Source organism: Cervus elaphus, chromosome 23, assembly GCF_910594005.1.
Source record: "Cervus elaphus chromosome 23, mCerEla1.1, whole genome shotgun sequence".
Classification (NCBI taxonomy): domain Eukaryota; kingdom Metazoa; phylum Chordata; class Mammalia; order Artiodactyla; family Cervidae; genus Cervus; species Cervus elaphus.
In genome coordinates this window covers 71,504,946-71,532,564 of record NC_057837.1, presented here as the reverse complement: position 1 = coordinate 71,532,564, position 27,619 = coordinate 71,504,946, and the positions used below count along the sequence as shown (strand labels likewise).

At 54.0% G+C, this 27,619-nt stretch overlaps 1 protein-coding gene across 2 annotated transcripts; it reads right to left on the bottom strand.

Moving 5' to 3' along the window:
* Positions 1-1,610: 1,610 nt before the first annotated feature.
* MYBL2 (MYB proto-oncogene like 2) lies at positions 1,611-27,619 on the bottom strand. 2 transcript variants are annotated; one of them, XM_043883820.1, is made up of 14 exons: positions 27,358-27,619; positions 23,662-23,755; positions 19,644-19,715; positions 18,728-18,820; positions 18,375-18,595; positions 16,015-16,177; positions 11,872-12,159; positions 8,645-9,058; positions 8,103-8,242; positions 6,698-6,797; positions 5,294-5,407; positions 4,086-4,178; positions 2,739-2,888; positions 1,611-2,148 (listed from the first exon to the last, which is right to left on the bottom strand). In XM_043883820.1, exons 1-14 carry the CDS (start codon positions 27,375-27,377, stop codon positions 2,020-2,022), a joined length of 2,091 nt encoding a protein of 696 aa, XP_043739755.1. In that variant the 5' UTR covers positions 27,378-27,619; the 3' UTR covers positions 1,611-2,019. The 2 variants fall into 2 exon arrangements, with proteins under 2 accessions (XP_043739755.1, XP_043739756.1); XM_043883821.1 differs by having other exon boundaries at positions 11,872-12,114; positions 27,358-27,609.

The window sequence follows — 27,619 nt, the reverse complement described above, 5'->3', positions numbered from 1 at the left end:
GAGCGAACAGCTCCTGGGCAAGCTAACAGGTCTGCAGTTACTGTGGCCACTTCCTTCAGGGGACAGGGAAGAACCTCAGGATAAGCCAGAGTGGGTGAGTAGGACTGCGGGGAGTGGGTGCTGGGCAGAAGCCCCTGACAGGTTGCAGGCCAGGTCACTATGAACCGCCCCCCGGGAGCTTATGATGAACCTGTGTGTGCGTGTTGTCGCTTCGGTTGTGTTCCGACTCTGCGACCCAATGGACTGTAGCCTGCCAACCTCTTCTGTCCATAGATTCTCCAGGAAAGAATACTAGCGTGGGTTGCCATGCCCTCCTCCAGGGAATCTTCCTGACCCGGGGATTGAACCTGCGTCTCTTACATCCCCTGCAAGGGCAGGCGGGTTCTTTACCACTGGCGCCACCTCCATTCCCCCCGTGATGCACCTGGAGTGGGGGAAATGGTGTGCAAATTGTCCCAAGGCACACAGGGTCTGCTATGGGTGTTCCAGTCACAGTAAAGACACCCCTACCCCCACCTCACTGCAGGGCAGGTTGCCCATCAAAGCCAGCAGCCCTGCTTGGGGCAGTCAGGGACAGCGCTTGGGTCCCGCAGGTCACCAGGGAAAGAATTTGGTAGTGGGCAGAGGGGTGATCCAAGCCCAGAAATCAGCGAAGTCACAGACGGCGTGGAAAGCAGGCATGGCCCAGCCTGGCTGGTCCAGCTGGGCCACGTGAGACTGTGGGAGGCAGGTGGGAAGAGTGAAGGCCGGTCCCAGATCTCAAACAGGTATCAGGTGCAGCAGGTCAGGGTTCAAGCCAGGCTTGACTGTGTGAGCACATGGGGGCCACCTGGGGAAGACTGCCAATACTGGGTGACAGAGCAGCCTCGACCGAGATGGTGTGTCAGACAGACTTGAACCCCGCTAACTCGTCCTCTTTAGAGGATGGGGACCCCAGGCAAGACGCCCTGCCCCCAAGTCTCCCTGCGGAACCAGAGGCGCTGAAGCAGGTCGTGGATACCAGGCTGTCCTGTGGTGAACTGAGATCGCAGCCCCCGGGGATGGCCATAAGGCCCCATCCGAGGGATCCTGCTTATATAAACATCGCTCCTCAATATAGACCTTCTGGGACCTGGGACCTGCCCCTCGTCTACCCACCCATGGACTCTTCTCAGCTTACAAGCCAAGGGCCCCAGTCTTTGTGCACTGGGCCATGACGAGGGAGGGCCAGCGTCCAGGCTGGAACTGCTGCCACAGCCTTGGGAAGTTAGGACCACTGGCCAGGCTCCACCCAGCTGATGGTTACTCCTGCTTTACCAGCCTGATCTGGGTGTGGGGCTGATCACAGGCCAGTCCAGCCACCTACGGCAAAGGCCCACCACTGTCCCACCTTCCCCCAACCCCACCCAACAGCCAAGAGACCTCGGAACCCTGAGACACTTGGGTGCAGAGAAAACTGCCTCCCAGCACCTTGGGTTCCCAGGGGCAATACGGCCCAGAGCCCCAGGCCTGGGCTGTGCAGACAAGGTGGCACTGTGAGGATGACAGTCAGGTCCCCCCATCCCTCAGGGCCCTAAGGACAGTCACCAGGGAACTGCAAGCAGGATCCAGGAGGAAGGTGGAGTCCAGAGCACAGGAAAAAGACAACTTTTATTCTTTGAAGAAAATGCACCAACAAGTTGCAAGAAGGAGCACGCTGGCTAGGTAGGTCCCCTGTACTAAGCAGGAGTCTGAGATGAGGCCAGGCCTGACCAGGGCTTGGGAGAAGCTGAGGGGCTCCCTATGGCACTCGGGGAGGGCCAGGCCAGCTCAGAGGTGGGACTTTGTTCTGTTAGCACCAGGAACTGCCCGCAGCTGCAGCCGGGCTCGGAGACAGGTCAGTAGGTGGGCCTGCCTGTCCCCACCTGAGCAGTCTGGGAGGGGCTGGTGGCAGAAGGCTCCCTGCAGGCGATCGTCTGAGTGTGATTCTCAAATTCACAGCCCAGAATCGGTCCCCCAGCCCCCTGTAAACATGAGAATGGGCTCGTGACTGCCAAGCCCCTAAGACAAGATGAGGGTCCGAGACGTGTGGCTGGGCTTCAGGCGACCCAGGAGCTGCCGGGCTTTCTCCTGCATGAAGAGCTGGTCCCTGGTGCCCCCGCAGGCCACCGTCTTCCAGGCGCTGGTCATCTGGGAGGAGGAAAGGGGGTTACCACCCAGGCAGTGGCCGGGGCTCCTAGGGAAGCCTGGAGACCCTGGTTGGGGTGGGGTGGGGACATTTCTATCACGCTCCCTCCCTCTAGAAGCCACAATCTGTGCTCACTGCACCTTCCTGGTGGACCTGGGGAGTTAGTGCCATCTCTGGGCGTCCTCAGGGATAGAGCAAGGAGGCTGGACCAGGACACAAGCCCCCACCCTCCCCAGTGCCCATCATGTGGCAACAGGCCCCAGGGAAGGGAAAAAAGCTACAGCTCTGCAGGCTGGAGAGCAGCAGAGAGGCTGCAGATGGCTGGGAAAACAGGCAGGGGATCCCTGTCTTCAAGGACAAAGTCACAGAGACATGTCTTAATTACGAGTGAGACCACATCGTGAAGGAGTGGCTTTGTGGAGGGAGATCTCTGGTACCCAGGTCCCCCGAGGGAGTGGCATCGGGACAGAGATGTGAAGCCCACATTCATCAGTCAGCAGAGCCACAGAAGAGCATCATGCAGAGGCAAAGCCGGTGCAAAGGCCCTGTGGTGTGGAGGTCACAGAGTGAGGCCCCGAGGGGCAGCACTCACAGGGGCAGGGGTGGGAAAGTGGCCCCGGGGCCTCGGGGCCGCTGGCTTCTCAGACTTGGCCTGCAGGAAGCCCTCGTTGAGCAGGCTGCTGTCCTCTCTGCTGCCTGATGGGGTGAGGCCTGCGGAGCCTGCTGCGAGGATGCTGGTCGGCTGAAAGCAAAACCAAGTCAGAGGCTCAGCGTTTTGCCACAGGCTTTCCGTGGGAGGGAGAACATAAAAGAGCAAGCACATCCCAGTGCCACCACCTCCGGGAGGTCTGGGCAGAAGATGTGGGCAGGAGATGATACTTCTCTGAGCCTCAGCTTCCGCTTCATTTAAAGATGAAGGAGGAAAACAGCTACAAGTGCCTGTTTCAGGGCCTGGCACCTGATGAACACCTAGGAACGCAGGCTCCTTTTACATGAACTGGTTCCTCCCCGTCTCAGGTGGAGACAAGGGTGTTCCTGCTTCTCCGGGGACCAGAAGCACCCATGGGGGTGCTGGTCAAGGCAGCCCCAGGCCTGGGCCGCCTCCCGGACAGGCCTTTACCCTGCAGGCAAGAACCTGAGGCACAGGCAGCTGAGATGCCAGAGACCAGGCCCTCTGCTCCACCTCCTCTGCATTTAACCACTTCACCTGACTTTTTTTCTTTCCACTAGTTATTTCACTCACTCAAGGGTCTGGCTGGAGAGCACCAAGTTCCTGGCCTGCCGTGGATGCCTCATTAGACGGAGCTTTCTCTGCCAGGACTCTGAGTGGCAGGCGGACCTATAGGAGCTGCCAAGCAATGATCTGTCTCGTGGGCCTTTCCGCAGCCTTCACTGTCTGCTACCGGCCACCAGCAAAAAACAAGCTCACCCCACTGCCTGCTGCAAGGGATCAATTGCCCGGCATGGTTTCTGGGGCCCAGGCTCTGTGGAAGCAGTGGCCCCTCCAGAGGTTGGCCTGGGAACAGGGCCGCACCCATGCCAGGGCAGAGGTGCCCCGATCACCTGGCGGGGCCCCGAGGCACCTCACTGACCAGGGTCTTCCCTAGCAGTGTAATACAAGGGAAGGTGCAGGGGACTCAGAAAACACACGTGCCCAACAAGTTCTAGCAGCCAGCACTTGCCAACCGAACCTTCTGTGAAGGACAAGAGCAGGGCGGCCTGGATCGACACCAGTGTGGGAATGATGCCCAGTGCCACCTGCCCCCTTCCTCCCCACTGAGCCCGGCACACGAAAGCCCCGCTGACTCCACCTCCAGGGCTCTCCAGGCTAAAGGGCCCCAGAGGCGCAGGGCGACTCCATACTCTCAGCCTCTTGCAGCTGGGTGGGGAGTAGGGGGTGGCCTCACAGGACAGCTTCTCTCCCAGACCCCTTACCAACCTTGGGCAGCGTGGACATCATCAGCTTCACGTCCTCGTCCACAATGTCGAGAGCCAGGGACTTGCGGACTTTCTTGATGGGGCTTCGCCGCATCTGGGGGGAGGTGGTGGTTAGGTCACACGCCTGGATTCCCATCACCCCCAGCACCTGATGACACTGGCCCTGTCGCAGACTCTGTCCATAGAGCAGGCTGTCCTGCCAGTTGCTCACTGGTGAGCAACTCCACCTCCAAGCCACCTCCACCCAACCTCATCCCCAAAGGGACCAAGTGCAGCCCAAGTCTCTACCACACTGAACACTCCCCCACACAGGCAAGTTACAACTAGAACACCCACCTGCTGGGGAGCTACAGACACACAAGACCGCGTGGAACACAGGATGTTATGGGAATGCCCACCCCCCAAGCCCTGCGCCTCCCTATAAGCAGATCAGGGGGTGGCTCTGACCCCAGGGAGGGCCTCTGAGACTGACACCTGTCCCCGAACTCAGTCCTGTGCCCAAAATAGCTGCTACCCTGGCTCGGAACTACCTTCAGACACAGAGAGGCCAGGGAGGGCCCCAGTCATGCTCTGCCCACACACCCGGGGGCCCAGCTGGAGGGTCCCCTCCCAGCCTGGCCACCCACCTTCCCCACCCAGTACCACCCTGGCCCACTCCTGTCTTCCCTTCTCCTTAGAGAGTGCCTGGGAAGAAAGGGGCTTCAAAACAGGGGACACAGAGCCACCTGCGGTCAGGAAACCACGTGGGCTGGGGGCGGGACAGGCCTGTCCAGCGCGGCCCGGCCCTCCGCACCCAGGCGTCCGGAGCAGTGTCCCCACCCGCTCCCGACCTCACCTGAACCGGCTGGCCCCACCTCCTCACGCTGCCCCGACAGCTGGCCGGCGGCTCCGTCTGAAGGATGCCCCTTGAAATCCTCTTTGGGCCTTTTCTGTCCCCGAATGCTGCGTGTACTGAGTCACTGAGGGTGTTTGCCATTTCCGCCCACTCAACTCCAGGAGCGACCCCCTCTGGATCTTAATCATTGCTCTACCCACCCCGCCCGGCCCAGAGCCCACTTCAGGAGGGTCCAAACAACGCGGAATAAGCGAGGAACCAGTTCAAGGGGAGAGGGAAGGGTGGCAGGCAGCTGCACCGGCCGATGTCGTGGACCCCCAGGCTGCAGGAGCGGATGGCCGGGCCCCCTCCCCACCGCCCTACCAGCCGCTCACCCCGGCCTTCCTCTTCTGCTTCTCGGGCCTCACTTCGTCCTCGATGATGAGCTCGATGCCGGCCTCGGAGCGCAGCACCTCTTTCAAGTCCTCCTCCAGGTGGGGGGTCTGGGGCTGTGGGTGGGGATGGCCAGGGTGAGGCTCCGCGCCCAGGCCAGAGGACACCGGCTGAGCCTGCTCATGGGGGCGGCAGGACAGACAGGCCGCACCTCTGCTGCCCTGGGTGATGCCGGAGGCAGCCTGGAGCTGGGATGCTGGCCTCACACACAGCGTCCATGGCCGTTAACTGTCCTCAGCTCCCTGAGGGGTGGGAGCACTCCACTTCATCACAGCCACCCTCACCCAGCCCAAGGAATCAGCTGGCAACCTCCGCTGGGTACAGAGGCTCAGAGAGCGCGAGAGCTGGCCCAGGGCCACATGGCTGTGAGCTTAGAACCTGGACACGCTCAGAGCCCAACTCCTCCACGCCTCCGCCCCACGCTAACAGAGGTCTCAGTTCCACGTCCGTTTCCTGGGCCTGGGCGCTCAGGTGGCAGAGGCCAGGGGATGTAGGGCACTGTGAAACCGGGGAAGTCGCTCTAAAAGCCCCCGTGTACTTGAACTACCCTGCAAGGTCACTCGCCCTCTTGGATGTGTCCCGAGAGCACAGACACCTCAGCATCTGGGAGCTGAGTCCGGGCTGGGAAACGGCCGGGCTGACTGCGCCTGGCCCGGGGCTGTGCAACTCCGCCAGCTCCACGCCAGGACGGGGAGACCACGGCCCCCGACCTGGGCCCCCAATGGTGAGCCGGGAGGGGAGATCGCTGCAGGGATTCTTCTCCAGGACCTGCCTTCCTCCCACCTGCAGCTGGGTTCTCAGAAACAGCTTGCTTCAGAAAATCCCAGGGTGCCAGCCCTGTTTTGCCCTGGGGGAAAGCAGGACCATCTGATGAACTGGGAGGAGTCGGGGGAGAAGGGCCATCCTCATACTGCGGGGAAAGCAACCCAGGAGACGTCTGCACTGGCCAGCTGTCTCTAGCCAGTCAACAGGCTTAGGCTTGAAGAGCAATTCGCCACTTTCCCCAACAAGCTCGCAGCACCCAAGCAAGTCCTTCTCCATCCCAACGCCTGCCCGCGTTCTGCCTGGCACGGCCATGAGCTGAGTTATTTGGTCACTTGGATGTCGGCCTCCACCACCTCCAGCTCCACCAGGACGCCGCTGTGGTGCCAGCACCAGCCAGCACCGCCTGCGTGGTGGTTGCTCCAGAGACGTCTGGCGAGCTGGTAACTCATTGTAACAGGGGGCCCTGTTTATCAAACTAGGGAATCACGAATTCTCAGGGCAGTCAGGAGACACTAATGGGATCTCAGGACAGGACAAGTGACCATGAACGGCTGGAGGCCTGGCCCGGCCACACCACCTACCAGGGGCTTTAGTGGTCCGTACTTCTCGAGGGCGTTCTTGAACGGGGTCGGTGTGTGGGGAGTGTTGTCCATGGAGTACTTCTGATCTGGGGTTACAAACCTGCCGGGCACGGAGAAGGAGGCTGGGCGACGGCGCTGGAGGGCTCTGCCGTGGGCTGCCCCTGACTCCCACACCCCCAACTGACCTTTGGTCTCAGTGGCAGAAAGGCAGCCCCCAGAGGTGGTCTGTTCCCATCCCATCTGCCCACCCACACACCTCCCGATCTGCAAGGGGGGCTTCCTGGGGCAGAGAGGAAGGGCCCTCCTCAGAAACAGCAAAGAACAGGAAGAGCCTGCGGGAGGCCGGGAGACCCGAATGGGTGGAAGAATGGCTGACGGTGTTGCCGTCACTAGGATTTTCCATAAAACAAGGCGGCCTGTGGCCAGACTGCAGCACCAGCGGGAGAAGGCGCAGGCAAGGAGGGCGAGGGGCCAGGAAGACCACACCCCTCCCCCACATCTCTCCGGAGAAGCAGCAACTCCTTTTGTGGTGCCAGACGTCTAAGAGTTAAGATTTGAAGACCAAGGTTTCAACCTGACAGGAGAATCATTTCTCATGAAACCTATCTAAGTTGAATTTTAGATCTGTCGTTGAAAGACTGATTTCTGACCGAAAGGATTCATACATCTTATCTGAAATTACCTATCATTACGAGAACCAAAATTCCTGAACAGATCCCTGCATTACAGCTTGACTCCTGAAACATAAATAGCAATGCTTCTCCCCCACCCAGCAAATGTACCAAGGCCAAGACCAGTTAAGCAACTCTACCTGGAATTCAAGGGTCATGATGATACAAGGAAGAAAACATTGTGAAAGCACCTCCACAGAAGCAGGCAAGCAACCTGTAGAGGCCTGAAGGCAAAACACAGCCGTCCCTCCTGAGCACCAGAAAGACGGGGGGAATTGGGGGGCCTTGGGTCCTTCCCGCAGAGCTGTGCAAGCACAGTGGATCTGCACTCGAAACTTACAAAAGTGACGCAAACATTACATTTTTCGTGGCAAGGCAGACTCTCCACATGTCTAATCTCTGAATTTAGAAAACCATCCAATTAAAAAAATAAAAAAGAGGAATTCCCTGGTGGTCCAGTGGTTAGGACTCGGCACTTTGCGGAGGGCACAGGTTCAATCCCTGGTTGGGGACTATGTTCCCGCAAGCCATGTGGCCAAAAGAACAAAACAAGAAAAAAAAACAAACAAACAGAATTAGAACAAAGGTGAAGCAACAGACTACACTCATGAAGCAGGTGTGATGACCAGGAGGAGGCTGCCTTCATGAAACGAGAGTCCCAGGTGTTTTCCCAAGGTGTCCCTCGCCCCGAGAGCCGGTCCCTGCCGGGGCGGAGGGGCAGGCCCGGCACTCACGCAGCGTGTTTCTGGTGCAGCGGCGTCTTGTCCCGGTGCAGCGGCGTGGTGACCACCACCTTCTGACTGCACACGGGCGTGGACGTCAACGAGGGGCTCTCCAGCTCCAGTGTGTCCTGCTTATTCCAGAAGTTCAAAAACTGCCAGGAAGACAAGGAAACCAGGCGAGGCGATGAGCTCAGGGCCGGGGAGCAAAGGCCAGGACAGGCAGGCAGGTCCGTGTGGACCCTTGGCTTGGCATCGCCCAATCCTCCCTTTGCCAGCCTGACGGGAGGTCCACCTCCCACCCCCCTGTGCTGCTGGCCGTGAACTTAAGGCAAAGCAAGCTGCTGTCTGAGAGCAGCTTCTTTTCAGAAGGAAAAAACAAAAGTAGCTCTGAAATGGTCTTCCTAAGCTTCACGAGGGCAGGGCCAGACCTGGTCCAGGGTCCCACGTCCCCAGCACTAGGCACAGGGCCTGCAGACACCCAGTGAATGGCCTGTCCTGGGCAACGGGGGGCCGTCACCCGCTCCCAGTGAGCAGTCAGAGCGGGGTGCACGCACCTGGGAGGGCGAGAAGGGCAGGGTCTTGACGGGTGTGCTCTTCGGGGTGAGGCTGTTGCAGGAGTCCAGGAAGGACAGGCTGGCGCTGTTCTCCGTGACGGGGGACAGGGCGACACGCCTCTTCTTCTGCCGCTTGAGCACAGAGGGCGGCGTGCCCACGCCCGAGCCCCCCACGTCAGTGCTGGGGGAGATGGGGATTAGCTCGCCCCGGCTGCCACGGCTCAGGTCGGAGATGGTGTGGCCGTCTAGGCGGTACTCAGTCACGCTGGGTGCCGCGGCGGCGGCTGGCCGGGGTGGCGCAGGCTGCTGCTGCTGCCAGGCTTGGGGCTGCCCTGGGCTGCCCACGAGACTGCCCTCGGCCGATGGCTCCTCAGGGAGGTCAAACTTACTCAGGTCACACCACGCGTCGGGATCCTGCCCAGAGACGGGAGGCAGGGTTAGGAGTAACTGGCTTTCCCAGTGGCTAATAAACCACAGGGCTCATGTGCTATTGGAAAATAACAGAGCGTCAAGGATGATCCCACGGGGACCTCCCTGGCGGCCCCGTGGTTAAAACTTCACGCTTCCACTGCAGGGGGCATGGGTTCAATTCCTGGTCAGGGAACCAAGATCCCGCATGCCATGTGGCACAACCAACAACAACAAAAAAACCCTGATTCCATAGCCCAGGAACAATCACTCTTAACTTTTCTTTGCCTTTGCTCAAAGATTCTTTGATGTCTGTACATCTGTATTTATAAACGTTACTGAAATCCTATCATGCACATGGCTGCTCGCTGTTATTAAAAAAAAAAATGTGCTATGTGTTTTTAAGATATACAAAAAACACCAAGAAAAAAAACAAAGAAAACTCATATGCCCATCAAGAAGCCTAAGAAATAAAACCTTATCACTAAAGCTCCAGGTCTACCTGGCAAACCTCTGCCTGCATGCAGGAAACCAGTGCTGAAATTAAGTATTGACCATCTTTTTGCATTTCTTTATCAATTAACACTTACATGTGTCCCTAAATATTTAGTATTTTCAATGTTCCTAACTTTAGTACAAATCATTTCTATTTCACTTCTTTTTCCACTTAAAATTTCAGTAGAGCTGGAATAATGCAGGCACCTCATTCTATTACCGGAGTTTAATGTTTACCATCAGTAGACTTTAGTTGTTATAATAAAAACATTAACTTTTATAATAATTCTTACAGCTGAAAAATGTTCTATCGTTATAGAACGTTAGATAATGATAGAGCGTTATAGAGCGCTCGGCGCTCTATATGTTACTCAATCCCCTTCTGTTGGACATTTGGGTTCTTCCTCCTAATTCTTAAAGATTAAATACAGATGTTCTTTATGAACATCTTGGACATAAATCCGTTTCTTGATAGACACCTGGAAGTGAAGACCTGGGCCCAAGGCCATGAGCAGGATGAAGGGTCTTCATTTGCCAGTCATGTTCCCAGGCAGGAGGCAGCCCTGGGCTCCATTAGCCTGTCCATCATGGCACCTCACTGGGTGCTTCAGCTAAACTGTATCCACCCGCTAGCCACCCTGAGGGAGTATTACTCTCTCCCTTTCAAGCCGAGGCAGCCAAGTCAGAGAGGGTGTGATCCTGCCAAGGTGACCAAGTTTCTAAGAGTAATTCTGAGAGGAATACTTGGGTCCTTTCTGCCTTTGTCTAGTTAATTACAACCTAGCCCTAGGGCTTCTGGAGACACAAGTTTCCACTTCGGTCCCTGGAGCTCGCAGGAGCCTGGCAAGTCCATTCTCGAAGGTGGAGGGTGGCTCAGGGCAGTGCTGACTCCAGGGCCACCTCCCAGCACGAACGCCAACCTTGCGGGGGCCCCGGAATTCACAGCATCTAACAGACCTGAGCACATGTGCCAAGGACTGGCCCGTGGGACGGACAGCAGTGTTTCTGCAGCTACTGTGACCCCCCATCAGTCACTGAAGGTCATCATGGAGACAGCCCGGCTCAGCACTCACCAGCTATGTGATGCTGGATGAGCCTCCTAAGCTCTCTGAGCTTGAGCTGAGTCCACCACCCAACCCCCTTCCACAGGCTGTTTAAGGACGGAGAGCATACAGAGGCAGCAAGCAGTGCGCCTGGCACGTGGCAGGCACTTGGGTTAGAAACTATCATCACAGAAGGAGCACCAGGACGGGGTCATGACAGGTGCCCGAGAGAAGTCAGGATGGACCGAGGCAGCACCAGCAGGGCGGGACAGCGCTCATCTCAGCCTGCCCTCGGTGGCCCCGGGGCAGTTCGCTCAACAGACTGACACACCCAGCTAACTCTGAAGTCCCTTCTGGTGGAGGAGACACCAGAGTTCCTGCCACCGTGGCAAGCGGGGAAACCCAGAGCCAGAGGGTCTGAGCAGGCAGCCCCTTGAGACCGACTTCACAGTCTAACCCCTCACTGGGCAGGACCCTGGGCACGATGGTTAAGACCTTACTCACTGTGTGAACTTGGGTACACTATCTGATCTCTGAGCCTCACCCTCATCTACAAAAACACAGACAGGACACCCCTCCCAAGATACCACGTGGACTACTTGTTAGGCCCACAGCCTGACACTCAGCAGATGTTCAATCAATAGCATCATTATGCTCAGCTAATAAGAGGAAGCATAAGTGGGAAGGCTTGTGTGGGCGCTGCCCACTGAACCCCTCTGCCTGCCTAGTCACCAGCCTCTTGCCCACCACCTCCTGAAACCCACTCCACGCCTCAGGCCTGGCGGACGGAGCGGTGAAGTCACACCGGGAAGTGCAGCCCCCGCTGGAGCCCCTCCCCAAGGGGCACAGCCCACAGCCAGTGTGGCTCAGGGGCGGCTCTCCCTGAGTAACCAGGACGCACTCACCGCCGCAGCCCCAAGCCCCTGCCCTTCCCGGGGTCCTCTCCAGGAAACCCGACCGTCGGCCCTACCACGAATGCCAGTGCTCTGCGGTGCTGCTATGGACTTCACCCCCTCCCCATCCCCCGAGGGCTCTGTCGCCCCACTTCCGCTGGGGAGCCTCCCCCACCACCCCGGGCTTCACGGGTGAGTCAGGAGCTCCCTGAAGACAGGGACGGCACCGCCAATCTCTTGGGGCTGCCAGGCCCTGGCTGGGCGCTCGGCATCGGCTCAACCACGTCAGCGAGACGATGAGCAGACGGAAAGACATCTGTCTAGGGGCACAAGTGCTCCCTGCCAGAGGTGCTCAGGGCCCACCAGGAAGTCCCGCAACCAACATTACCGACTCGATCAAGTCCAGGGCTTCCGAGAGGCCGGACTCCACAGCCGGGATGAGGAGGTTGGCAGCCTCCACCACCCACTTGTAGGGCAGGCTGGTCTCTGGCGAGGAGCCTTCCTGGTCTTCATGCTTGGGGAAGTCCTCCAGGGGCTCCGGGGTCTGCACTCTGTCCAGCTCCGTGGGGACGGGCTCCTGCTCCTGGGCGGGGGCGGCCGCGGCGACCTCCTCCTCGCTGCTCTCTTCTTCCTTCAGGGCAGGGAATGCCGGGGGCCAGCTGGTCACGACACTTCCCTGGGGACACAGGGCATGCAGTTTGGGTTTCTCATTATGAGATACAAACTGTGCCGTGTTTCAGCAAAAATGCACCATCTGAACCTTATCAGAAACCTATCAACCTTATCACTTGATAAGGAAACTCAAGTGAACCGCAATTTAAAGACGGTCTATAACATAACTAAGTAGAGACATCACTTTTCCGACAAAGGTCCATCTAGTCACAAACTATAGTTTTTCCAGTAGTCAGGTATGGATGTGAGAGTTGTACCTTAAAGAAGGCTGAGTGCTGAAGAATTGATACTTTTGAATTGTGGAGTTAAGAGAAGACTCTTGGGAGTCCTCTGGACAGCAAGACCAAACTAGTCAATCCTAAAGCAAAGCAACCCTGAATTGTCACTGGAAGGACTGACTGATAAAGAAGCCGAAGCTCCAATACTTTAGCCACCTGATGCGAAGAGATAATTCACTGATGCTGGGGAAGACTGAGGGCAAGAAGAGAAGGGGGCAGCAGAGGATGAGATGGTTGGATGGCATCACCAACTCAACAGACATGAACTTGAGCAAATTCTGGGACAGCGAAGGGCAGGGAAGCCTGGCGTGCTACCATCCATGGGGTCGTAGATTCAGACACAACTTAGCAGCTCAACAACAACAAAGCCTAACCTTACGCTTCAAAGGTATCAGTACCACGAAAGGCTAAAGCGGATCAAAGAGACAGGACAACAGAACAGAGTCTAATCCTGGACTGGATCCTAGGCAGGAAAAAAATGCAATCTGTATGGAAGATTAGTTAAAATTCCTAAAGTAGTTAAATTCCAAGTGTGTACTGAAGGTACACTGGGGAATGTCCTCATTCTTAGGAAATATAACTCAAGTATTAAGGGATGAAAGGCACAATGTATGCAACCAACTCTCACATAGCTCAGGTTAGAAAATATATATATGCCTACAAAGAAAGAAAAAGCAAATCTGACCAATGTTAAAAATGAATGAACCCAGTAAAGGGTATAGGAGAGCACTCTTGCTACTTCTTTGTATGTTTAGTATTATTTCAAAACGAAGGTTTGTAAAAGGAGTGAATACTAACTTTGTGACAGGAAAAGAAAAAAGAAATAGACGAAGATTGTTTGTGGCAACAGTTCTCCTGCAGAATCTGGAAACAAGCTTTGACAGGTCAAACTGACAGCCGGAGGAGCCGTGAACACAGCACGTGTGAGACTCCCAGTGGCTAAGACTGCACTCCCAATGCAGGGGCAAAAGTTCAATCCCTGGTTGGGGAACTAAGATCTTGCAGGCTGCACACTGTGGCTAACATAGAATAAATAAAATATTAATTAAAAAAAGAGAAAACGGCCAACCTCACCAGTAAAAGAAATGTAGGTGAAGCAGTGATACTGCACAGCTGCTCATAAAACTGGCAGAGACGTTCTGTAAAATCTGAGCCAGCTGTGACCACAGTGTGGGAAAACAGGCAGCTCCACTTACTGCTTCAGCAGAACGACATTGCCCTTTGAGTGGGAATTTGGCAATGCCTTATGAAAATTTGCTTCCCTTGATGCTCAGCTGGTAGAGAATCTGCTTGTAATGCAGGAGACTTGAGTTCAATCCCTGGGTTGGGAAGATCCCCTGGAGAAGAGAAAGGCTACCCACTCCAATATTCTGGCCTGGAGAATTCCACAGACTGTATAGTCCATGGGGTTGCAAAGAGTCAGACACGACTGAGTGACTTTCACTTTTCACTTTAAGAAAATTTCAAATGTCTACACAGTTCGCCTAAGCATTCCACACACATATAAAAGGCACATGTACAAGGAATGTGAACAATGACGTTCACTGCAGCATACATGGTGACAAGATGTTCATCAATACAAGATATGACAGATGGCACGACAGATTCAAGAACGACGTAAAGGTCTGTATACACACAATGACAGGGGAAGAAATAAGGAGAGAAAGATGTTTGTAAAACTGGTGGTTTAGTCACCAAGTTATGTCCGACTCTTGTGACCCCATGGACTGGAGTCCACCAGGCTCCTCTGTTCATGGGATTTCCCAGGCAAGAATACTGGAGTGGGTTGCCATTTCCTCCTCCAGGGGTACTTCCTGACCCAGGGATCAAACCCACATTTCCTATGTCTCCAATACAGGAGATTCCTACGTTTCCAATACAGGTAGATTCTTTATCTACTGAGCCATCAGGGAAGCCCATTTGTAAGACTGACTCAATGGACATGAGTTTGAATAAGCTCTGGGAGCTGGTGATAGACAGGGAAGCCTGGTGTGCTGCAGTCCATGGGGTTGCAAAGAGTCGCTGAGCGACTGAACTGAAACTGAAGGTCTAATTTTACACAAAACACCCCCTGATGTTTTGTGTCTGGGGAGCTGGCCCAAGGGGGTGCCTAGACCAGGATCTGGACCTCACAGGTCCAGCCTCACCCATTCCTCTCCACTGTTATTTTAATGATTCTATTGTGCTGGTAATTTATTTAACTAAGGTTAACATCCGACTTTTTGTTGTTAGAAACAGAACTTTAACGACTGTCCTGGTAGCTAAATCACTGCTCATTTGCTCACTTCTTTCTTAAGTTCCTTGAGGTAGGCAGACACATGCTTTAAAAACTTGAATGCATTTTGCTAGACTGCCTGCCAGAAAATGCTCGCCTTTTCTGTGTGTATGGGATTACCTCACTGGTCAATGTTTGCAATTACAAATTTTTTCCGTGCTTCAAAAATAACACAATGGTCATTGTAGGGTCAGAAACAAGTCTGTAAGGCTCAAGACTGAGCCTGTAAATCCCAACTTCCAGAGAGAACAGATATACTGTTTAATGCATATGCCAACATTTACTACCAAGGCAGGAGAAGGGGGCAACAGAGGATGAGATGGTTGGATGGTATCACTGATTCAATGGATATGAGCTTGAGTAAACTCTGGGAGTTGGTGATGGACAGGGAGGCCTGGTGTGCTGTCGTCCATGGGGTCGCAAAGAGTTGGACATGACTTAGCGACTGAACTGAACTAAAATTCAGTTTTTTAAAAAAGTGTGCCCTAGGGTGTAGGATGTGAAAGTCAAAGTCGCTCAGTCGTGTCCAACTCTTTGCAACACCACGGATTATACAGTCCATGGAATTCTCCACGCCAGTATACTGGAGTGGGTAGCCTTTCTCCAGGGGATCTTCCCAACCCAGGGATCCAACCCAGGTCTCCCCCATTGCAGGCGGATTCTTTACCAGCTGAGCCACAAGGGATGTGAGATGTTAACAATGATAAATGTGACACCATATGATTTCATTTATATGACTTTTTAGAAAATTACAGAGATTAAAAAAATTGATGAAGGGTCCCAGGGACTAAGGATGGGAGATTCTGGGCTGAAAGGGGCACAAGAGCCTGGGGGGCGATGGGAACATTCTGCATCTTGACTGCGGTGGTGGTGACATGACTGTTTCGGTCCTGACCTCCACAGCAAACGATGAATTTTACTGTGATTGCACCTTGACACATCTGATTTTAAAGTACACACATGCTTTTACTATGAAAAAGCTGGAGAGAGCAACAGGTGGGAAGGAAGCCGTTGATGACGCTGAAGACCTCCCCGCCTGACCCTCCCTGACGCTGGCTTCTGCATCCTGCATCTCTGGGCAGGTGAGTGCCAAGCGTGGACACAGGTTTCACAGGGAAAGGCCCTCGTGAGACATGTGGCCACACAGACCTTCCTGCAGGATTAAAGAACAGCTGTGGGAACGGGTGAAAAGGGAGAAGCAGGTGTTGATGGGATGGCATCAGCTACATGTGAAAACAAGCCAACCCATCCAAGCACCCCAAGCGCTGTGGCCAAGTTCTCCCGAACTCCGCTCCCCGCTGCTCACCTGGCCTTCCGAGGAGGGGGCACTCTGGCGGCCGTCCTTGTCCTCCAGCTCCAGCAGCAAGTACATGGGGGGCTTGCTGTCTCTGGACTCACTCAGGAAGCCTCCTGTGTCCACCTTCCTCTTGATAGTAGAGTTCCAGTGATTCTTCACAGCATTGTCTGTCCTGCAGGGGCCAACCAGGACCTTTGACCCCAGCCCTGTGGCCCGCGCCCCACCGGGTACACCATTAGCCTCCCTGAACTGAGCTCTGGCTTCTGTCAAGGAGGGGTCAACCTGAGGACCTCTAAGGGCTCTCCGCTCTAAGATGAAGTCTGACAGGCCCGCAGCCTGGCATGATTTACGGAGTATTCCCACACACCTCTGTGAAGTAAGCAAACATCTTATTCAGTCGACAGGGTAAGAATCCTAACATTGAAGTGTTCTGGCAACTCTCAGTCCCTTCCCGGCTCACTGGGCATCTGTAGAAACTGGAAGCAAGCTGCTGGCTGCCGGCCCTGTCCAGAGGTTCAGGGACCTCAAACATGAGCCCTGATCACCTCCCATAGATAGAAAATGGCCAGAGAGGGCAGAGCAAGAGGACAAAGGGTCCCCTTCTGACTACTCTGAGCTGTGGCTTTTTAATCTGGAGAATCAGATCACTTCCTCCTCCATCACTTGTTACAGATTAGAGGAAACACGTATAGTCGTATAAATCAGAGTAGTGACCCGTAGAAGCAGAGAGCAGCATGGTGGCACAGGAGAGCAGGGAAGTGCGGATGGAGATAGGCCGATGGGTGCGCAGGAGAACAGGACAGGGCAGCAGAGAAGCAGGCGTGGTGGGCAGGATAAGGCATGGAGACGCACGGAACCGTGGAAGCACACGTCGGCACCGGCGCAAGCATCCTCAAAGCACACGGGTCACAGCAGTGCAGAAGCGCGGACACACAGACAGTGCCTTCTTTGGGGCCCTGAGCTGAGTGCTTTTCCACCAGAATAACAGCTCGACTGAACCACCAGTCTCAGAGGAGGGTCTGGGAACTACGGGGGGGTGGCCAGGGACTGACCACGGTCGGGAAGGACAGACAAACCTTCCCCACCAACAACCAAAGATGAGCGTGAGCCGGCTACACAGTGGGCGTCCAGGCTCCGTGTCTGTGGGGGCGAGGGGAGCAGAGTAGCGCGAAGGCTGACGGGTGAGCGAGGGTGACTGCGGATCAAGGTGAGGCTCATGGCGTCAGGTCAGGCTGGCCACACGGGGAAGAGTCTCCATTCCAAGGGTTAGAGGAAGCACCAAAAGGATTAACACACTTGGGTCAGAGTTTGGAAACAGATGCTTTCAGACTCCAGGGAAAACAGGCCATCTGGTACCTCCTTTCCCTCCATGCCATCTACCATGGCACCACAATGCCATGGTAAAGAAAGATTAAAAATAAAGCGAAGTAAAAATCCACATGGACAGGGCTAGTGATTAGGATGCAGCACTCCTAAGGCAGGGGGCATGGGTTTAATCCCTGGTCAGGGAACTACGATGATCTTGCATGCTATAGAACGTGGTCAACACACACAGAAAAAAATGTATACAGACAAGGAGAGCAGGGTAGAAGGCAGTGGGCCGTAGGAGATTTTTATAGGTTTCCAGAAGATGGAAAGCAATTATGGGAAGCAACTCAGGAGACTGGAGTTGACCCTAGACGAAGATCTGGCAAGATTGTAGCCCAAGTCTCAAGTTGTTCCAGTTCTCCCTACAGAACCCCAAGAGGCCCAGTGCTTGGAGAGGCCAGGCCCAGTGAGGACTAGAGTGAAAACAGACAGTGGTTTGGATATCCAGATCCTGGCCCTGATCTCACAGGCAGGGGGAAAGAGACTTATTCTCTTTAAAAAAAAAAAGAAAAAGACCAGGCAACCCAGGCCATGTGGCTTCTCAGGTATCACTAGTGGTAAAGAACTTGCCTGCCAATGCAGGAAATCCAAGAGACATGGGTTTGATCCCTGGGTTGGGAAGATCCCCTGGAGGAGGGCATGGCAACCCACTCCAGTATTCTTGCCTGGAGAATCCCATGGACACAGAAACCTGGCGGGCTACAGTCCATGGGGTCGCAAAAGAGTCAGGACACGACTTACGCGACCAAGCACGCACGCAACCATGGCCAGGGCACGAAGCCGAAAGCACGACCAGATGAGAACGTGCACAGTAAACAGGAGCCCCCCCAGGCCGCCCTGCCCCACCGTCTCCCAGCAGCCAGGTCCCTGCACCGCCCAAGGCAGGAATCTGAAGGACTCCTCTTCTGGGGAAAGTGAACGACCCCAGAGAAATCGGACTGGGCCTCCCCACAAAGGCCAGGGGATGCCCTGACTGGCCCTGGCCCTGGCAGGCGGCTCACCTCCCCGGCAGCATCTTGGCGATCTCGGCCCAGCGGTTGCCCAGCACCTTGTGGGCCTCACAGATGATGCGGTCCTCCTCCTCCGTCCAGCAGGACTTCTTCACCTCGGGGTTGAGGTGGTTGTGCCAGCGCTCGCGGCACTGCTTGCCCAGGCGGCCTTTCAGGTGCTTGGCGATCAGCGTCCACTGCTTCGTGCCGTACTTCTTGACCAGCTCGATGACCTTGGGGGAAAGTCGCCGTGAGGCCAGCGGGACCCCCACCCCCCAGCACCCACCACGGGGATGTCATCCTCAGTCCCCTGACCCCCTCCCCGGGGCGGGTGAAGGCCACGGTGTGGCAGGCCCAGGCGTCACCTTCTGGTCCTCCTCTTTGGTCCATGGCCCTTTGACGAGGTCTGGATTCAAGACCCTCAGCCACCGGTACTGGCACTGCTGGTCCGTGCGGTTCTGGGAAGAGGACAGGCATCCCTGAGAACTCCTGGCCTGTGGCCCCGCCTCGTTCCCAGAACCACCACACGCTACACACCCACAGACTAGGACACCACGCTTCCCTTTGCTACAAGCGGGCCTGGATGGAAGCAGACAAACTCAGAACCCTGTGTGGGACCACTGCCCATGACCGCCCTGTGCCAGCCTGCGGGATACATTAGGGATTCTCGCTTGCTTCCAAGAGGGGCCATTTCCCTGAAGGTTTCAGAACCCGTAGAGGACAGGGCGTGAGGCCAAAGGGTCTGGTGACCTGGTCCCCGAGCTGCCCATGAGCCAGGAAAGAGAACAGCAGCTCCTGCCACATCCCCTCCCTGTCGGCCGCCTGCAGAACTGGGGGTGGGGGACCCTAGGGGGACCCACATCACCAGGAGGCTCTAGATGCTGGACATGGTGGCTCCAGTCAGCTCTGCGGGGGCCTCACCATGAAGCCTGCTCAAGCATCGTTTCCTCTCACGTTCAGTTTCATGGTTCAGAGACCGAGCAGCAACTCGTCAGTGACTTGCAGGAAGAAATGCAAATATGCCACTGATATGACGCATGAGCATGGAGCCTAAGGCCCCCAGGCACCCAGAGGCTGCCACATGAGGATGCTTAAGTCAGGGCACCTCTGATTCCAGTTTGGGTAGAAATGGCCTCAGGAGGCTGGAAGGTTGTTTTGTTGGGAGAGCTGTGGGGGTGGGGGTGGGGGGCTTGGTAAGGAACTCCCCTTTCTTCTCCCTGACACCAAGTCTCTCCCAGGCCCCCTATCTGGGGGAGCGGGCAGCAGAGGGGCTGCACTCACAGGAAAGTGGCTGGCCAGGAACTTCCAGTCTTGCTGTCCAAACTGCTTCACCAGGGCCCTCAGCTGCTCATCCTGCCAAAGTCAGGAAGACAGAGGGCTCAGCTCACACATGGGCAGGAAGTGGCTGCTCTGGACCGAGACCCATGCTCCCCCCAATAAAGGGAACAGCCTCATTCATCCATTCACGTCATGAAGCGATCGTCTAACTTCGCACCAGGCACGCCAGCATCAGAGCTGCTCAACTTTTGGGACTTAAAGTCTAGAGAGAAGCAGACGCTAATCAAAGGCTCCTGCAAACAAAAGGAGGGCCACCCTGTGCTGTGGGGATGGAGAGCTGGATGGTGAGACCTATGGGGGAACCAAGGGACAGGCTCCAAGGAACTCTAGTGAGGCTAGGCTGCAGGAAGCAGGCAAGAGGGAGGCAAGAGGATTTGGGGGGGTGGGGAGGGGGGCAGCTGGGACCAGACCACACACAGGGTTGATTCAGGCCTCTGCGTTATGCAAAGCCACTGATGCACTGAAGCATCACCACTGACAGGTGGTCACGGTCCAACGTGCTTGTTGTGACCTTCATGTTGGCAACTGCAGGAGAAAGGGCTGCAGGAGGTCAGAATGGAGGAGAGGAGGCCATTACAGTCATCCAGGCCAGAGGCGAGTGACCCAGCCCTGGAGATGCGGGAACGTGGGCACTTGGAAGGGAAAACAGTACCTGTTAGAACGTTCTCCTGAACATAAACTATTGATTCACGCAACAACATTAAAATCACAGTATCATTAGGATGAGAGAAAGAAGTCAGACATAACAAGAGTACACATTGCTTAATTCTGTGCAGAGGAACTTCTAGAAAAGGTAAACTAAGCTATAGGGACAAAAAGATAGTGGTGTCTGTGATCAGGGTTGGTTGGTGGGAGGGAGAAATGAACAACAGGGAGCAAGAGATGCCTGGGGTGATGGAAACACCCTACAAGACGGTGTTGCTCCATGTTTCACGGCAGCACATCCACCGAAACTCATTGGATTGTACTTCAACAATTGTAGCTGATTGTGTGTAAAATATTCCTCCAGCAAACTGACCATTTTTACCCCTGCAACTTATAGGTTCTCAGCTCCCTGATCAGGGATGACCCGAGGCCCTCACAGTGAAAGCTTGGAGTCCTAACCGCTGGACGGCCAGGGAATCCCCTGAACTGTTTTTTTTTAATCTTTATATATATAAAGAAAATGTAGTATTATCCACACAGTGGAATATTATTCAGCCTCAAAACAAGGAAATTCTGTTACAAGCTACAACATGGATGAACCTTGAGGACATTATGCTAAGCAAAATAAGCCAGACACAAAGGACACAGACAGTCCAAGCCCACTCCTATGAAGAATCTCAAGTAGTCAAAAATAAAAACCAAGGACTTCTCTGGTGGTCCAGTGGCTAAGACTTTGTGCTCCCGATGCACGGGGTCCAGGTTCAATCCCTGATCAGGAAACTAGATTCCAAATGCTGCAACTAATGATCCTGCATGTGGCACCTAAAAAATGACCCGATGTGCTACAACGAAGACCAGTGCAGCCAAATAAAAAAAGAAATAAAAAACAGAAAGTAAAACAAGGTGGTTGCCAAGGGCTAGGGGAAGGGGATGGGGAAAATTAGTGTTTAATGATTCAGCTTTTTTTTGCAAGATGACAGTTCCAAAGATCTGCTGCACAGTGAGAATATACTTCATGTACTGAACATACACTTAAAAACAGTTACAATGGTTTAACATTAGGTGTTTTTTCACTCTCTCTCTCCTGGGCAGGGGGAGAAAAGGCCACCACAGACATCCAGACCCTCAGCTGCAGCTTGGCCACAGCCCAGCACCAGCTGGATAAAGTCCCCATAAATCCTGTTGCAGGGCCAGCCCACATCCACATAGTCGGCTCCGGACACCATGCTGCCCATCCCACCTGGTCAGGCTAACCCCTGCCTTCTGCCCATGTCCCCTGTGTCCATCTCCAGCACCACCATCTTCCCTGACAACTGGGGTGGACAACTTCCCCCCTCTCCAATTCCTCCCAGACCCCATGGGCCCCTCCACCTGTCAACTCCTACCTGCACTGCCCTGGCCCCTCCACAGCCATCCTCTGTCTGAACAACGCAGCGCCCTTCCCTGCTCATTCAGCCTCAGGCCGCCCCCAGATCTCTTATCCACTCCACATCCAGTAGACCGGCTCCCTGAAGCCAGGCTACGGTTTTATCATTCATCTGCTTTAAAAATCGTCACTGGCTCCTCCCTGCCAGCTGAGCAAGCCTCAGTCTCTGAGCCCAACCTTCAAGGCCTTCCTGTTTGGACCCTGTTCCATCTTTCCATCTAAATCAACCTTTTCAAAAACTCTTCAAGGACTCTTCCTTCCAGCCACACCAGGGCCCCTCTACTTGCCTTTTCCCACCTACAACCCCTTTCCTGTTCTGACTTATCCACCATTTTGCATACCTCCCTGATGGCTGAATTTCCAAATCCTCACCCATGAAGCGTTCCTTAACCTCTCAGACAACAGTAAACTCAACTTCTAAAGACATTTAAGACAATGATAGGCACCTCTTATGTCTAGGAGGCTTAGTGTAAGACAGGAGACACCACGGTGGGCAGAAAGGACGTCGGTCCTGCCAGCACTGTGATGGCCACAGCATGTCCACGGGCCTTGAATGCAGTCTTATTTCTCCATCCCAGGCAGAGAGAGATGCTCTGGGGTAAGGACCCCATCTTGTCTGGTCTCCTAAGACCACAAGAGTGGAATACAGTCCCTGGTCTACAGTGGGATGAACAGAAAAGGCTGGCCTAGCACTCCTGTCAAGAAACATCTTTTATGATTTAAGAGTGTTTCACAACTCAAACAGTAAGTTAAGAAGGGGTGGGGGGGGGAGAGACTCACAACTAAACACATCCAGGAAAACAGACGTAGAATAAAAAGATAAGGCCAATAGGAGTTTAACATGGTACAATCAAGTTACAAAAAGACTCGACAGTCTATAAAACTAAACATATACCTACCCCATGAGCATCCCAAAGTATCCCGCCTAGAGAAATGAAAACAATCCTCAAAAATACTTAGGCAAGAATTTTCATAGTAGCTCTAGCCACTATAGGCAAATTCTGTAAACAGCCAAACTGCCCATCAACAAGTGAAACATACCATGGTCTAACCATACAATGGAATACTATTCAGCAAGAAAAAATGAACAAAGTACTGAATCATGCAACATTACGCTGAACAAAAGAAGCCAGAAAGATGGTACTTATGTAAGTAATACACACTTATTAAAAGCGATGGAACTGTCCACTTTAAAAAGGTGCATTTGACTATATATAGTCATATAGTGTGTGTATATATATATATATAGTCATATAGTATATATATATATATATATATATATAGTCATATAGTGTGTGTGTATATATATATATAGTCATATAGTGTGTGTGTATATATATATATATATAGTCATATAGTGTGTGTGTATATATATATATATAGTCATATAGTGTGTGTGTATATATATATAGTCATATAGTGTGTGTGTATATATATGTATATATACACACACACTCCATAAACATGATTAAAGAATAAAAAGAAAATCAATTCAGAGCTCGGTATTACAGACTCAATACAATTATTATTTTTCTAAATGATAATAAAGTAGGGGCTGGCAGATTTGACTCAACCTCCCAGCAGTTACAGGACAGGCAGCACGATTAAAGTTCAGGATACAGAACACGCCAGCTTCCCAGAGAGCGCAATTGCTGGTCCTCAGAGACACATCCCTCTCAGAGTCCTCAATACTGACAGGGTCCAAGAATGCTCTGAGAAGCATCAGAGAGAAACAGAGGGCCCACTGGCTTCCTTCCACAGCGCCCCCCCCCCCCCCCCCCCCCCCCCCCCCGCTGCTTCATCATACTGGTCGGGGCATCAGGCAGACACACCTCAGGTTTGGTTCTCAGTCTGCCCTCCCCTCCTCCACTGTCCCTCAGTGTCACTCACCTCCTCCTGGGTCCATTTGACCTTGCACTTGCTGTCTCTCTGCTCTGGCACATCTGAATCTGTGTCCTGGTAGTGCAGCTCATCCAGCTCCTCACTGCAGGGGAAAAATGTCAAAGGTCAAGGATATGCGTCTCCAAGGTCTGCCACCTGATGGATGGACACTGTGGACAGAGGCCAGTGACCTCAAGGGAAAGGTTTCAGGGAGGCGGGCTTCTACTGTAGGTACAAATGTAGGTACTTCCACCCTCCCCCTTTCTAAAAGGTTTTTGATGAAATGGGGTTATGTGGATTTCCCTGGTGATCCAGTGGCTAAGATTCTGAGCTCCTAATGCAGGGGGCCCAGGTTCGATCCCTTGTCAGGGAACTAAAATCCCACATGTGGCAACTAAGACCAACCACAGCCAAAGAAATAAATACAAATAAATATTAAAAGAAGAAATAGAATTATGGTCTATTTTTTTATTCTTGTCTTTTCACCAACACCCTTATGACTTCAAAAGCTACAAGAAAAAAGATTTCACCAAGAATATTAGGATATGCAACACCAGACACCCATTTCATATTTCCTTTTCAGTAACTAAACTTTAACTTGCATGGATATTTTAAGGATTAAAGCCAAAGATGTATGTAATCATTATACACCAGGATTTTAAGAAATATTGGTTATCTGAGAAAACCATTTAAAATACATTATCTCAGGGACTTCCCTGGTCGTCCAGTGGCTAAGGCTCAATGTTCCCAATGAAGCGAGTCTAGTTTGAACCCTGGTCAGGGAACTAGATCTCACATACTGCAAGTCAGAGTTCCTAGAGATTCCGCGTGCCACAACTAAGACCCAGCACAGCCAAAGAAATATATATTAAAAAATAAAATATATTACCTCAGTAACTATGTCCATTTTTGCATACCCCTTCTCAATCCCTGCCTACACACAGGTCTAATTTATGGAGCAAAAAATCAGAATACAAGCAACTTTGAATTCTGGATGCTTTTATTTTCTTAACAAGTAATTTTCCAAGTCACTCCAAAATCTTCCTATTTACGTGGTTAGAAAAACGAAGATCACGCTATCCACCCCCAGGGATGTCTGGGACTCACTGGAGCACCCTTCCAACTCAAGTGGATCTCTGTCAGGGACATTCTTCAGTCATGAATTTTCAAGTAGGAAAAGTCTATGAGTCTCCAAGCAGAGGTCAGGTGTCGAAAGAAGGAAGAGGACTTCCTTCTGCAGCCACGCTCCTTTCCCCTTCTCAGCATCTCCCCAGTCACTCCCACACTCCCCACAGCACCTCAGAAATCCTGTCATATAACATAGGCTCTTAGGTTGCAGCTGCCTATATCCTTGACAACCAGGACAGAGGTCACCTCCACCTCCCTATCTGCCTTCGGAGGATGGCACCAAAATGCCTAAGAAATGTTTGCTCTGGAAATGGCCAGATATAAGAATGAATGACTAAACATGCAAAGCTGCCGCCTCTTAGTCGATCAGAAATGCTAACATAAGTCAACTTTTAGAATTAGGTAAGGAAGGGACAGACGCCATCGAAACCCAGCAACACAAGTCATGGGAGCTGGAATTCAACCTTGTCTCGTCATTCCCAACCCAATTCATGGAGTCCTCCACCATCACAAAATAGGAGGAAAAAATTCTACAAGATACTAATAACAGAAGGAAGCTGGCTTTAACATCAACTGCCCCCGGCCTCTGTTTTAACAGAAACTATCTTTGGTTCTCTGACACCCAGCTTCTAACAGACGCTCAGCAAATGTTCCTTCAAGGACAAAGTAATTTCTGTGTGAACTCTCTGGAGCTCCAATACTCTATTTAATGGGGACAGCAGTTCAGATGGTTGGGAGGATTCTGTGAGGTTTAATATATTTATATTACCATCACAGTAATGACTGTCTACTTCACGTGCATCCTCACTATTCCCATTTAATAGATGTGAAAACTGAGCTCCCAGGTGGCACTAGAGGTAAAGAACCCGCCTGTCAATGCAGGAGACATACAAGACACAAGTTCAATCCCTGGGTCAGGCAGATCCCCTGGAGGAGGGCGTGGCAACCCATTCCAGTATTCTCGCCTGGAAAATCTCATGGACAGAGGAGTCTGACAGGCTACAGCCCATAAGGTTGCAAAGAGTCAGACATGACTGAAGCGACTTAGCACGCACACACAAAGCTCGCAGGGGTTAACCTGCACCTGCAGGTCCTCTTCTCATAATCCCAGCGGGAAAAGCAGAGGCTAAGTCAGTAGTGGCAACCACGTGGAGGTCCCACACACCCTTTCTATGCCCTTCCATGTGCTGGGCTCTGCTCCAGCTGGGGTGAGTCAGAAGCTGAGCAGGAAGTAGGGCATTGGTGCAGAAGAGAGTTACAGCGAGGGACCAAGAATCAAACTTAATGCTGTGGGGTTCCAGAGTGCAGAACCTATCCCTCACCTGGGAGCTGGGATTCCTCCACTGAGCCCCAGGGCATAGATGGTAGAGGACCTGGGGGTTGTCAGGGGCCTTGGGTTTGTTGCCTGGAGTGAACACTTCCTGAACCAGAAATTCAGGGCCTGACAAGTGCCTGCCCAGAAAATAACTCCTGGGAATTGGAGCTGCCCTGAGAAACCATGGCCTGAGGAAGACACACCCTGTGCCTGATTTGCCCAGGGATCAGATGTTTCCTTGCCGAGAAGAATTCTAGGGAAAGCGGCAACCATCGCCGCTCAGATCTATCTGCTGAGCCTGTGAAGGCAGACACCACCTGAAGCGGATTTCAGGCTATCTGGGATGCATGAATCCTGGCAGGGAACAGGTCAGAACCCCTTGTGACTCTGTACTGTGACTCCCAGACGGGTTGAAAAGCCTAGAACTCAGACACTGAAGGAACAGGTGTAAGACAGGGACGTGGAGCCCATAGACCTGATTCCTGGCTTGTCTCTGCCACTCAAACTCTGGGTGGGATAAGTAAAATGGAGACTGCAGTTCTCGCCTCCGCCCCAGGGGTTGCTGGCACAGATCAGTCTCTCTTCCCCTCGCTTTCAACCCCAGCTGCCCCAACCCCCGCATGTCGAACAGGAAGAAGGTCTCCGGAGCGAGACCGACCTAAGGCCCCGAGGCCAGGTGGTGGGGGACCAAAAACTCCCTCCCGGCCCCAGCAACCCTCCTAGGTCAGGGGAGAGAGCCGGGAGTGTTCCGTGCTTCCCCGAATGCTAAGAAATGCCCACCGGCAAAACCAGACCCCCCCCAAAGGCTCGAAAGACAAGCGTCCTCCAGGCTTTGGCCTCCCACCCGCCGCGACTTCGAAAATCATTTTTCTTCTCCAGGGGTCGCCTCCCTCCCCGGTAAAGGCCCTTCCAGCTGACACCACCGTCCCACCCCCACCCCGCAATTAGGCGGGAGACAAAATGACATCATATAGGCTTGGCCCGGGTCCCAGGAGACCCGCCCGCCCCAGCTCCGAGGCCCAGCAGGCCCGGGGGTGCCGAGTGAGGGGCCCCCGGGAGCCTCCCGGCTTCGCGCGCACCCCCGGCGTCTCCCTGCGTCGGGCGACGCAGGACACCTGAGTTTTCTGCCGACCCCAACCGCGCCCGGCCCGGCCCGGCTCGGAAGGGCCCCGGCGAGGGTGGCGGTGGGGGTAGGGGTCAGGGCTGAGGAGGATGGCGCCTGGGGAGGGGGGAAGGGCCCTCCGCCGCCTGGCTCCGCTCACCCGCGCGTCCGCCGCGACATCCCCCCGGCCCGGGCCGCGCCGCGCTCGCCCGCCCGCCGGCCGAGCCCGGAGCGGGAGCCGGGCCGGGGTCAGGGTGCGAGCTGCTCCGGCCGCTCCGGGCCCCGGGGCCGTGTGGCGAGGCGTCAGCGTGACCGCAGGTCCGGCCGCTGCTCACAGGGACTGCGGCCGCCGCCGGCGCTCGCAGAAACACTTTTCTATCTCCCGCCAAGCGCGTCGGCGCCGCCCGGGCCAGCGCGCGGGC